Source organism: Anolis carolinensis, chromosome 2, assembly GCF_035594765.1.
Source record: "Anolis carolinensis isolate JA03-04 chromosome 2, rAnoCar3.1.pri, whole genome shotgun sequence".
Taxonomy (NCBI): domain Eukaryota; kingdom Metazoa; phylum Chordata; class Lepidosauria; order Squamata; family Dactyloidae; genus Anolis; species Anolis carolinensis.
The window spans coordinates 285,825,740-285,838,553 of NC_085842.1; the positions used below are offsets into that span (position 1 = coordinate 285,825,740).

At 37.7% G+C, this 12,814-nt stretch overlaps 1 protein-coding gene across 4 annotated transcripts in view; it reads right to left on the bottom strand.

The window, feature by feature from the left end:
* zfyve16 (zinc finger FYVE-type containing 16) overlaps window positions 1–12,814 on the bottom strand; it is a 35,663-nt gene that overhangs the window by 14,326 nt on the left and 8,523 nt on the right. For 3 of the 4 annotated variants that reach the window (XM_008102986.3, XM_008102984.3, XM_008102985.3), the window contains 8 exons: window positions 12,369–12,465; window positions 11,512–11,613; window positions 10,413–10,534; window positions 9,269–9,650; window positions 8,356–8,472; window positions 6,208–6,363; window positions 5,135–5,359; window positions 4,080–4,162 (listed from right to left, as the gene is read on the bottom strand). In XM_008102986.3, coding sequence (XP_008101193.2) covers window positions 4,080–4,162; window positions 5,135–5,359; window positions 6,208–6,363; window positions 8,356–8,472; window positions 9,269–9,650; window positions 10,413–10,534; window positions 11,512–11,613; window positions 12,369–12,465 — 1,284 coding nt within the window. The remainder of the gene's footprint in view (window positions 1–4,079; window positions 4,163–5,134; window positions 5,360–6,207; window positions 6,364–8,355; window positions 8,473–9,268; window positions 9,651–10,412; window positions 10,535–11,511; window positions 11,614–12,368; window positions 12,466–12,814) is intronic. The other variant, XM_062972290.1, reaches the window with a different exon arrangement.

The following is a 12,814-nucleotide window of genomic DNA, read 5'->3' on the forward strand; positions in this document are numbered from 1 at the left end:
AGACCGTGGATCTCAATTCACCTCTCGTTTTTGGAAGGCACTACAAAAACTATTGGGCATAGACTCTCGCTTATCTTCAGCTCATCATCCCCAAACAGATGGGCAAACGGAGCGCACCAATGCCACTTTGGAGCAGTATCTTCGCTGTTATGTAAACTACCAACAGGACAATTGGGCTTCTCTGTTACCACTGTCTGAGTTTGCCTACAACAATGGAGTTCAAGCTTCTACAAAAGAAACGCCGTTCTTTGCAAACTACGGCTTCCATCCACGTTTCTTCCCCCCTGTCATTGAAACTTCAGAAGTTCCCGCAGCAGAGGATTGGCTGCAGGAACTCACAGCGGTGCAACAACTTTTGCTCCAGCAACTGGACCAAGCCAAGGAGGACTATAAACGCCACGCTGACAAACATCGCCAGCCGGGCCCCGAAATCAAGGTAGGAGATCGGGTTTTTCTGTCCACTCGCTTCCTGCCCTCCCACCGCCCTTGCCGGAAGTTAGATGCCCGTTTCATTGGCCCCTATCCAGTGGTGGCGCAACTTAACCCCGTGACTTTCAAACTCCAACTTCCGCGTTCAATGCGCATTCACCCAGTGTTTCACCGTTCCCTGCTCCTTCCGGCGGATGGTGTGCGACCTGATACAGACCAACCGGCCCCCCCTCCTGTTTTGATGAATGGGGAGGAGGAGTTCGAGGTTGAGGACATTTTGGATTCTCGCTTTCACCGCCGCCGCCTACAATATCTCATTGACTGGGTGGGTTTTGGCCCTGAGGAACGCTCTTGGGAAGACGCCTCCACAGTCCATGCTCCTGATCTAACCCGTCGCTTTCATCAGACCTATCCCACCAAACCGCGACCTCGCGCCTCGGGGAGAGGGCCCCAGTTTGGGAGGGGCCTTGAGGAGGGGGATAGTGTGATGACCCATGGGCCTTGTAGTCCTGCTCAGGACATTGTAATTCCTGATGAAGATGAAAACTTGGGTTTTTTACCTTCCCAGTCTGAACTGGATTCTTCTCAGCCAGATCTTTCCCAGGCAGATCTGGGAACCTTGCACCTGCAAGAAAGTTGTCTCCCAGAAGTATGTCAAACAAGCCCAGAGCCTACTTCTCCCGTGTTCTTGCGCCGGGAGTTTTGTAAACAACAGAGAAGTTTGGAATCAGCTTCGCGCAGGAGTGCGAGGATTGCAGCTAAGAATGTGGCCAATTAAGACTGCTTCTCGTGAGAATCTTTGGGGAGTCTCACATCTGGTCTCAGAGTTTAGCTTTCGGTTCTGATTCCCAGAGAACTGCTTCGGCGGGAAAGTTAGACTCTATTTAGGTGTTTTACCCGCGTAGTAACTTCGCGGAGTCAATTCGTCAGCCTACGGAGCGAGTTGTGTCTGGACAGCGCGCTCCGATTCAAGCCTCGCTCCTGCTCAAGCCTTGCCTTGCTATCCAGCCTTCGCCTTGCTTCCCAGCCTTTGTTTATCTACGGACTTTGCCTTGTTTCCCAGGATCAATCCTTGCCTTGTTCCACGGATTTTATCAAGTTATTCCACGGACCTTGTTCTTGTTCTTAGTTACCTTGTTCCACGTTCAAGCCTTGTTTCAAGTATCAAGTTAATTCCTAGCCTCGCTCAAGTTTCATGGACTAAAGGACCTTGTCATCTCCCCTCACTTTGCTTGGCAAAGTGAGTGTTTCGGTTATTGGATTACAACTTTGGACCTTAATATTTCTTATTGGACATTGCTTTTTTGGACTAATACTGACCTTTCCTGAAAGGTCTAATTCTGGACTATTTTCTACACTTGTTTTTATTAACTTTATATATTCCTTCAATAAAGATATTAGATAGATTCTGGCCTCTGTGTATGGTTATTGGTGCTCTGCAGCCTGGGTCTTGACACCTTGAGAAGATAATGAAAAACCTCTTCAGAACAAGTCTTGTCAAAAAAAGCCTGCTGTAATAAGTTCACTTTATTTATTTATTTACTACATTTATATCCTGCCCTTCTCACCCTGAAGGGGACTCAGAGCGGCTTACAAATTAAATTTACATACAATATTATATTACTAGCATAGCACAATACTGGCATTACATTTGTTGTGAATGAGTCTTCTGAGGCTGTGAGTGATAATGGTAGGATCAGGAGGGGAAGGCTCGCTGGAAGATTTACATAGGAAGAGAGTCAGGGAGATAGATGAGGAATCCTCAGATGAGAATTCATTTGGGGAGTTGGAAGGGAATCCTGAGGTGGAAATGACTGTTGAGGACCCACTGGTGGGGGAAGGGGTTGGCATAGACTGGGCACGGGCTCCGGAGGATCTTGGGGAGGAAACTGGGCCCATGGATGCTGAGGATGCTGGAGAGGCTTGGGTTTCTTCAGAAGCAGACCCCACGTGGTCTGCCTGGAGGAATGAGGGTGATTCCGCAGGTGTGGACAGGGTTGGGCATAGGCAGAGTGATTTTGACTCTGATCCTAAGGCGTTGGCTGTTTGGAGCTCGGATTCTGATGAGGAGCTTGGGACACCTGATCCTAAAGCGTTGGTTGTTTGGACGCCCAAGGAAACCTAAATAAATTGGGGTTTTTTTGCCATAGTCCCTTGCGTGTGGCAAGGTGTTGTTGGGCGCCATTGGGTTTCCTGTATTTGACTCCGAAGACTGGCTTGGGACTTTGCAACCGATCTGCTGCTCGCCTCCATTGTCTTGGCTCTTTGTGTTATTCCGCAACGTGGACTTTGCTATGACGACTTCACCCTTTGGACCTTGGACTGGAACTCGACTTGGCATATCTCTTCGCTCTTTAACTCAGCTTGGCATCATTCCTGTGTTCATGGCTGACTTCCGTGGCTGACTGCTGGCTTCACCTTCGACTCCAACGCTGTTCTCCAATCCTGACTCTGGACCGGTTTGACTTCGCTATGACGTATCGTTCCTCTGATTTCTGGCTTGGCTTTCAACTCCGCAGCGGCTCGTCGCCATTGCCTCAGCATTTTCTAGCATTGTTTGCCCGCGCCGCTTTTGGCGAAGAACTTTAGCCCGGTTTGGGCTTTCTCTTTAGTTTTGGGCTTTGCTGTACTTTTGGGTTTTGGGGAGGTTTTGGGCCTTTGGGAACTCTTGCCCTTGTTTGTTTTGCTGTTTTGACCTTGCCTTGCAATTTTGAGCTGATTTCAAGCACTTTGGTTTAATCTGGATTATATCTCCGGATAATCCGGATTATATTTCAGTTAGTGTTTTTTGAAGTTTCTTGCTCTGAACCGTTTAATCACACTGAAGTTAAAGTGTTGTGAGATCTCTGGACTTTGTGCTGAGATTTTTGAGTTATTTTTTGAATAAACTAAATTTATCTTACTGGCTGGCGTCTGACCTTTGACAACATTACTATATTGTACTATAGCAATATATTGTAATATTATTATTACTAATAACATGTAATATATAATAATTACATATACATATACTAATAATTACATGTAATATATAATATATAATTAATATTATTATATTGTACTTTAGGGCCGCTATAGGTCAGAAATGACTTGAAGGCACACAGCAGCAACAAGAAATTTAGGAGGTATTAGTGTTTTATCCCCTTCCATTAAAACTAACCTAAATCCACTTGCTATTTCCAACTAAAATAAACCTACCAAATTAATACAATGTATGTACATGTTGGTTTACTAATTCCCAGTGATCCAAATGGCCCTTTCTAGTTGCGAATAGCAAATGGATTTAGGATGAAGTTTTCAATCACCTGAAAGCTGTAAATGAAGACTAAGATACACATTAAAAAGAGACCAGAAATACAGCTTTGATTTGTGCTAGTGATTAATGGGGGCATATAGAAATCACTACTCTTTACACAAAATGGCACAGGTACCCCATATATTCTCCATGAATTTTTAAACAAACTTCAACTCCAAGTTCAAAATTGTTTCTTTCAATTTACAGCTTCTTATAGTTATTATTCATACATATTTATGCAACAACAATATATCTAGTACAGATATCTGCATTTGTCAGTTGCTGGAGCTTTTTACAATTTTACTGCCATTAATATGGAAGGATTGGAATACATATAATAGAAGCAAGTACTTACAACAAGTAAATTCATGAGCGTATGTCCTATTTCTCCAAACAAAGGTTTCCTATGTCTTATACTTGTTAAAGGAGTTGGGTAGTCTAGGGAAAAAAAACACACAGAATGGATTAAAATCGAACTTAACACAACTTCTTTAAAAGATAACATTGTAGACTTTTTCAAGCTTTCATAAAGCAAAATATTTGGATTTGGAGCATGTAGAATTATATTCACACACTAAAGGAAGCTTTCAGCGAATGGATTATGAAATCAGTCCACAATGCTGTACTACTTAAGGTAGTGTACTTAAAATCTATTTTATAAAATGGATATTAGTAGTTATCCATAGGAATTAATAAGAATTTGCATCAGTCACACCAAGTTCTTGGAAGCCTATGAAGTTACTCTTTAGGACTCAATCAAAGTATTTGAGCCCTAGTGAAATAATCTGGAAGTGTCTGCAATACCGTTGAAAAACAGCAGCTTGTCCTGTGCCATGAGCTCAGTGGCCTGAAAGTATTTCTCCCAACAATGTATTTTTAACTATTGGGCTCTGTTTTTTCAAGCCTGTTATGTGAATCCATTACAAATATTGCACTTTTCTACTATGCACCTCTCTTCTAAGAGATGTTCATCAGGTCTATCAACCAGAGAAATGCGGGATGGAGTGGGGCGGGGGAATTCACAGGAGAAAAAAAGTATAGGGGTTTGTTTGTTTTTTAAAGCTATAAGGAAAGAGTTTTAAAGCAGAAGTATGATGAAAATAGCAGAGTTTGAAGTAGAAATATGATAAAAAATATAACAGAAAGAGGGAAACTGCCCAAAGAGGACTCCAGCAAAAAAAACCCTGCTCTAATAACAGGTGAAAAGACACAGAGATAACGGTAGTTTGGTGGACTGGGATATACGCAGTAGGAGGGAAGAGGGGAACTATGAAATGAAATTAAATAAATGAAATAAAATTGACATTGCAACTAGCATGAGTTGGGTTACTTCAATCTATGTATAATATATGTTGTTTAAGATTAATGCAGAGATTATGAGTAAGTGAAATGAGTGGGATTTAAACTCACCCCCATATTCTGCTCCCAATCTCAACATCAAGCGAATTGGAAAAACCTTTGCCCAAGGTACCTCCTGTTTCAGAATAAGAATGCCACATAAAAAAGGATTTTTTGGTAATACGAGATCATCCATTTTCTGAAATGTTGGCGTTACAAATAGAATTCCACCATGTTCCTTGTTTCCAAGAAAATCTTCAGTGAATGTAATGTTTTCCAAATTTCCTATGAATTTTCCTGGTTAGAAGAACACATCTAGTCAAAGTTGTCACCAAGATCTCTTGATATAGATAGCCATAAAGATTAATGTATCTTCTTAAGCAAAATAAAGAGCAAGTTCATTATTACATGGACCGAATATTCAATTTTGAGAGGTATGGATAGGGCTCTGCTGTCCTTTTCTCCACAATGCAGTTCCATGCATCCCCAACGAGCCTCTCTTAGAGTTTGAGGTCCACTTGGAGGGCTTCAATTTGAGGCAAATATTGCTGAAGGTGGGCAAAGGGTGCTTTTGTGAGCAATTTGCATTAACCCAAAATTATTTTTAATCTAAGCCATAGTCTACATTAGTACAATAATCTTAGGAGTATTATGACTTTCATACTATATTACAAAGAATCCAGGATTGCTCAGAAGATCCATAATAAGTTATGTTACTCCACACTTTCAAAGTTTCCCCTGTAAAAAGCAAATGCAAGCATATGCAAGATCAATTCTCGAGTGTAACTTGTTCACACAGAGATATGGCCAATCAAGCTTTTCAGTGTTCTGCTAACTCAGGCCATGTCCCTGTGCCACAAAAGCCTCTCAATAAAACCAGATCCATCATCAGCTATAATGTTTTCAAATCAATAAATTCCTAGCCTAAAAAGTAGAGAAGAACTGCTTACAGAATAGGGAATCTGAAAAATTACATGTCTGAGTTCTACCACCTTGTGCTTCCATACATCCTTGAAAAGTGTTTTCAAGTGTTCAAACCACTTTACATTAATTATCTTATTCTACTAACAAGGTTAATGTTTGTTTCAAAAAAAATCATATTATATCTAATACACTGTTTTTAAATTTTTAGTGAAGCTTCATACCTTTCATGGCATCCTTATATATTTTGATAAATAATTTGAAGATTTCTTTAGGAACATCATCTTCATTTGGCAAACAAACCAGTAGCATAATAATTTCTGCCTGTCCTAAGCCATGTAGTCCATTGGTTGAGAAGTACCAGCATCTTTCTGAACAATCTTAATAACAAAATTTAAAATACAATTAAGCCTACATTTTTGTGTTAAAATGCAGAATTTTCAAAAATGCAGATTTATATACTTCTGCACTGCAACTAATAGAAGAATCTTAACCTGGCCTGACACAGATTCAGTGGAGTCAACAATGCATCCTAAATCCAGTACAGGTGAGCAGAGCAAGGCTTGTGGTTTCCTCCATTTCTTCCTCTGATATACTTCAGTTACATAAATACCTCACGAGTAACACTGGCTCTAAATCACTTCATTTGCCATACAGGCCATTTGGGAGCCTTCTACTCATTATTATAAGTGGGAACACTTCCACTATGTTATTTTAGTGGAGCTTTCTTCATTTATAAAAGGTGCTTTGGGTGGACAAACAACCTCACTTACAACAGAATGGCATAGTGACAAACACAGTATGAAGAGCCATTCTAGCCAAGGAAAAGGAGTCGCCTATACAAGGGTTAATTCCAGTCACTGCACAGTTGAGGCAAGGGATCTCATATGTTAAGAAGGTATTTCTTGTTGGATCCCTGACTTCTCTGTTCACTCCCAAGCCAAGAGAAAATAAAAACAAAAAAGGAAGGTCCTGAGAGAAAGGAAAAATGGTCTTGCCTCCCTAGGGCAGGTCTGAACGGCTAATCTTCCTTGACTAGAATAGACCTCCATGATTATTTTGCTAATGTGCCATTCTCAACTAGCGGAGAAGGAGCCATCCATGCATGGGAATTATCCTAGTGTTGACAGAACATGGGAGGGAGTGGCAAGAAAAGTTAGTTAATCTGACAGAATCTGCTGGAGCACCCTTCTGTCAAAAAATGCTCTAGCTGAGATGAATTTATCTACACCTAGCTTGCTATGTTTGCTGGATGCAGTAAGTGCAGTTCAGATTTCTGCTCCACAACTTCCCACCAGTTTAAAATATGGTTCTGTGACACAAGTTAACATGTACACGAATGGCTCCTTCTCTGATGGCTGAGAACTGTTGTTCACTAGTGGAGAAAACTTCTGTAACATCACACTTCCCTACAGCTAATGGATCTATGTGTTAAAACTGCACTCTAAGACATCCAACTTTGTTTTATGTTACCATTAAGAATATTGCATTACACTGTTTATAACAAAGGTTTTACAACACGTAGAAAATTCAATTAAAACGCTATGTACAGGTATTTTATTAATGTATTTTCAAGTTATATAGCCCTCATCAAGCATGAAGGAATTAAGTCAAAACATACTTTGTAATTATCACAATTATAAATATTTGCATGCACTATCTTTTGATTTTTTTTATCTAGCTGAGTATTTTACTATTCTGTTCTGTCCAATGAAGGGAAGAGACATATATAGTGTCTTTCAGAAAACTGGAGACTGGGGAAAAACTGCAGGATCCAGATATGCAAAGTGACAATGTAGTAATTACTAACAAAAGTGCTTCTATCATGTATTAGCTGAGATGAAAAAGTGTACAAGCAGAAATGCCAACATGTTTTTCATTACTTAAAAGCTGAATGATAGAGATACAGCTATCCCTTCCTATTCAAAGATTCTGCATCCAAGGATTCAGCCATCCATGACTTGATTTTTTTATTCCAAAAATAAAATTTCTATTTTGCTATTTTATATAAAGGACACCATTTTACTATGCCATTGTAAAATAGGACTGGGAACCAAACGCCAGCAGATACTGAGGGTCTCCTGTATTTGTTCTCACCTTATCTATTATTGTCTCCCTACTGATAATGATCAGGACACTTCAGAATTATACAAAATATGACCCCAATGCAAGTTCAGGATAACAAGCCAAAATTCATGCCCTAATGGGAAGAATGAAATTTATTTTAAAAACATATATTTATGTGTTCTAAAAGGTAAAACATGTGAGTATAAAAAAACCTCCAAATTAAACAAAATATTCCGTAGCCTAATTATTGTAATAAATATTTTACATTAGGAACCACAGATAAGACAAAAATTGGGAGTACTTACAAGATAGTATCTTGACATTCACAAGAAAGTTTGCATTTAGGATGAATGTTACTGGATTAGATGCTTCAAGGAGTGAAGTAACTTGTTCTTGAGAAGGATATTCTTCCACTAAAGAACCTAAATAATTTTTTTGAAATGAATGTTTGAGTTCAATAGCAAGGGACATGTTCTTTTTAACAGTAGACAGATATGCAGTATCTTTTTGGTGACTGGAAATATAAGGCCCAACTACAGTTCTCTGTAATACTTAAAATTGCTCTAGAATATCTCCATGCTCTGCAGAGCAATTCTTGAAGATGCATTGGAGACTACTGGAAAGGAACTGTCCAATCATCTTATTCAAAGGGAGTTTTTTTCCCAGTGGAAACATTTTACTGAAACCTGACAAGGCAATTGATGCTTACAACAACATCTCTCATCAATGAATAAAAGCTATTATAATAAGTGTGCTCACAGAAGACCACAAAGAACCAGTCTAAGTTAGTAAAACATAACCTCCAGTAATACCAATAAGGCTTACGTCATGATTTCTTTTGCCTACTGGAAATTGAATCTAAATTAACAAAGCTGGTTTGGACTGAAACCAGTGAACACAAGAATTGTGGGTACAGATACCTTCTGAATCAATTCCAGCAAGAGGCTTTTCTTACTCCTCTAAATTTTTCCAATATTTATCTCCTTACCTTTCTATTAATAACATATACTGGAAAGGTTGCAGAAAGTTATCTAAAATAAAATTCTAGATAACTGTACATTTAAAATGTGTACTTTTGAAAATATCTTGTAAGCTATCTTAGGTCTCAGTATCAAGAAAAAAGGAGATATATCAATATATAAATAAATAAATAATCATAAGGAAGGATTCTTTACAGTGAGCATATCTGGATTCCATACACTGGTATATGAAACTTACTTTTGCCTTTTTCTCCTCTAGTAAGCAGTAAAGGTGGCAATCCATTACCCTCAGGAATCAGGCTGATTTCTTTGCTAACACTGTTTTCAATACCACAAAGCATCCGATAATCTAATGGACTGACAGGTGTGTCATTAGCTTCATTAACGGTGCCAGGAACAGGATGCATTGCTGATTCGACAACAGTAGGGAGTTCAGTAACAGCTGTAACCACACTGTCAGAATCATGTGACAGTTCTGGTTGTTTCTTAGTGGACAATGTGTCTTCTTCTGGAAGAACAGAAGTGGGACAACACAAGATCTCAGTTCGTCCAGCAATACATGTTTCATCTTTCGGTATTTTTTCAGATGCACATAGTGTGTCTTTTGTTGGACTTTCAACCTACAATAAAAGTTCAATTCAATTTAACATTCACTTGGGTATAATAGCATGAAATATGCATAATTATTTCTAATATGTAAAACCTTGAGAGAGATTTGTCCTGAATGGAAGATAACATTATTTTCAATAAATAAAACAAGCAGAGGGAGAAAAGAACAGGCAATATTCTGTACAGTTACACAGCAAGGCTGTAATGAATGAACTTTCTTTTCTCCAGTTGCAACAAAATGCATTGGCTGGGGCTCTTCAGTTCACCTGTGCAACAGTGTGGTACAGTATTGAACATGAACTGGAGATACTTAGATTCAGATACCACTCAATTATGAACCTATCTTAAAACGTTGAAGGGAAACCATCCACAGAAAAAAGAAAAATAAAGACAAAACAGAAATGAAGTACATTTATATAACCACATTTAAATTCTGAATATATATTAGGAAATGTTAATAATCGAAAAGAACAAAAATATCATACATTTGAAACATAAATATGAAGAAGCAACTCATTGGTATTTTTGAAATTACAGAACAAGGTGTTGGGACAACAGGTATTATCTTATATACTGTCATGTCTATACTAACAGCCCATTGCTTTAAAATAGTTTTCCAGTTCTCTATGAACTAACAATGCATAGATTATCATACAGAGTCAAGCAATGGATTTAGATTAAATGTATGCCAACCATCTCTATTTACCAAATTAAAAAGGGACAAATTATTATGGTGCACTATCAATATGGACTATTGATAAATTAGAGCTTACAGGATATGGTTCCTGTGGGGATTTTCTGACTCCAGATGACAATTTTGTTGTATCTGCAACTTCTCCATTAGGCAAAATGCCATCTGCAAACCAAACTCTTCTTTGCTCTTTGGGACAGACCCCTACAGGAAGAGAACAAAAACAAGACAAACCAGAATGCCACCAGTTATTAATTATTTTTTACAACACAAAATTGTTTTAGATTTCCAAGGCACTCCTGTCATACTATTTTTGTAACACAGAAACACATGTTGTTTTACCATCACCAACAGTAGCAATACATTCTAAAATCCATGTCATCATTCCAGAGACCGTGGTGATCACAATTTCATTAACAATGTCAGTATTACATAACACTATAAAATACAGGATTTCTTCATATAGTAAAACTAACTGTTGTTATACAAAACATACCAAGATTTATAAGGTTTTCTGCCTTTTGTATTCCCCATGTATAGGCCAAGTACTGTTGTTCAGGTTATATCATTGTATGGACAAGGCAAAGTTATACAACCAACATTCACCTATGACATCAGCCAAGGCACATAGATATAAAGTAATGCAAATGTTCACAATTTTCCAAAACTTGAGATAAGCAGAACTGAGTGCTTGTTTCTTGACATGCCTATTCAGACTACACTATGATGTACTACAATAAAGCTCAAATGACCACTAAGACAATACAAAAAAGAACTTTAAGTAGTCAACAGGTCCATGACAAAAACTTTCAGGGGATAAAGAAATCACATCTATTTCAGTCCTATACTATAGCATGTAGGTATATAACCCATATTAGAGATATCACTTATAATCAATAGGTTCAATTTTGTCCACCTATTTCAGATCAGAATAAGGAAAGTAAATATTAAACATAACATAAGTATTTTCTGGAAAGACTAAATTCTCACTTAGCTAATCAAATGAATTCCTCCAATAAACTGTTGGTGGCTGTTGTACTACAATGGCATTGTCTTAAAAGGATAGTAAATTCAGTTTAACTTAATTCTCTCAATGTATCTTTGGCTTTTCATCCCCACTTGACCACTTAAATACAGGAGCAGGCAACAAGAACGAAAGACAGAAAGAGAGTTAGATGTACCAGATGTGTGTGCTGCCTGCAAAGGTGGTTCACTCGAATATTCAGAGATAGCAGAATTAGCCACAGGACTAGTTGGGCTCATCATTCTCTCCAATGCCTGTGCTAACAAACAAAGTAAAAGAGTTTAAGTCTCATATCCTTGGAATACACCGTATATCCTATCTCTCACAATCTCATGTTATTTCTTGTAAAGTGTTTCAAAACTTATATATATATCCCTAGAAATTCTCAAGGTGAGCTTAGGACAGATCACATCTGGCTTTATTTTAATTAGAACTGCTATATTACAAAAATATTTCTGAGCAACTAAGAAGCTGCTCTAAACATCACAATACTGAAGTGTTTACTCAATATAATTATTCATAGCTACTACTAGTAAAACTTTATAAAGATGATTTTTAAAAAGGCATTCTTTCCTATGTAACAGATGAATTTCTTATGAAACCTACCATCAATACCGACATTTACCTTTTATACACAATATCATCGGCCCTTTTGGAGCAATTCCCTAGAATATCTAGTTAGCTATTGTCAGAATCAAAACACCAAACTAGATGGTAAGTATACATTTATCTATAGTTATAGAATTTGATCAATTATGTTATAGCCTGCTAGCCATAATAAGCCATTACAAGCAAAACCAATAATCATATTTAATATTTTAAATATGATTTTTTGAAACAGAACATATGTAATTAGCTACTGTTACCTAAAATATTTTTACACCTAGTACAAATTAATGCTTCACATTATGATTTATAAAGGGAATGTTGGTTCCATGGAAAGAGCTGTTCTAACCTCCAAAAACCATGCTAATTACCTTTTTGGTTTCTTTTAATTTTCACCATTTTTTTTACCTTTGTTAATGGATTCATGACAGCTTATACAGACTCTTGCTTCTTTATCCAAATACTGTAGTTTGCATTTTCGATTACAACATGAAGTGCAAAAAACCTAGATTAATGAAGAATATAAATTAAGTGTTTAGAAAGAGATCATAAAAATCTTACTACATTTAAAAAATTTCTTCCCACCACCCCCAACATTTACTCACCTTCTCTCTCTCTCAACTCTTAAAGTATTACCTTTCATTGAATGTGATCCTGGGCAAACACAAAAGTACCTTACTCAGTTTTAGTGATTATCTGAAGTTAGATCTCACCTCAACTCAGTTTCTATGCATATTGCTTACTGGAGTGATTACAGAGTGGACTCAATATCAAATACCATACTAAATTCCACACATTTGCAATTTCAGCAAAGTAAATTATTTCTATGTCTGAAGAAAACATTAAAACCAGAA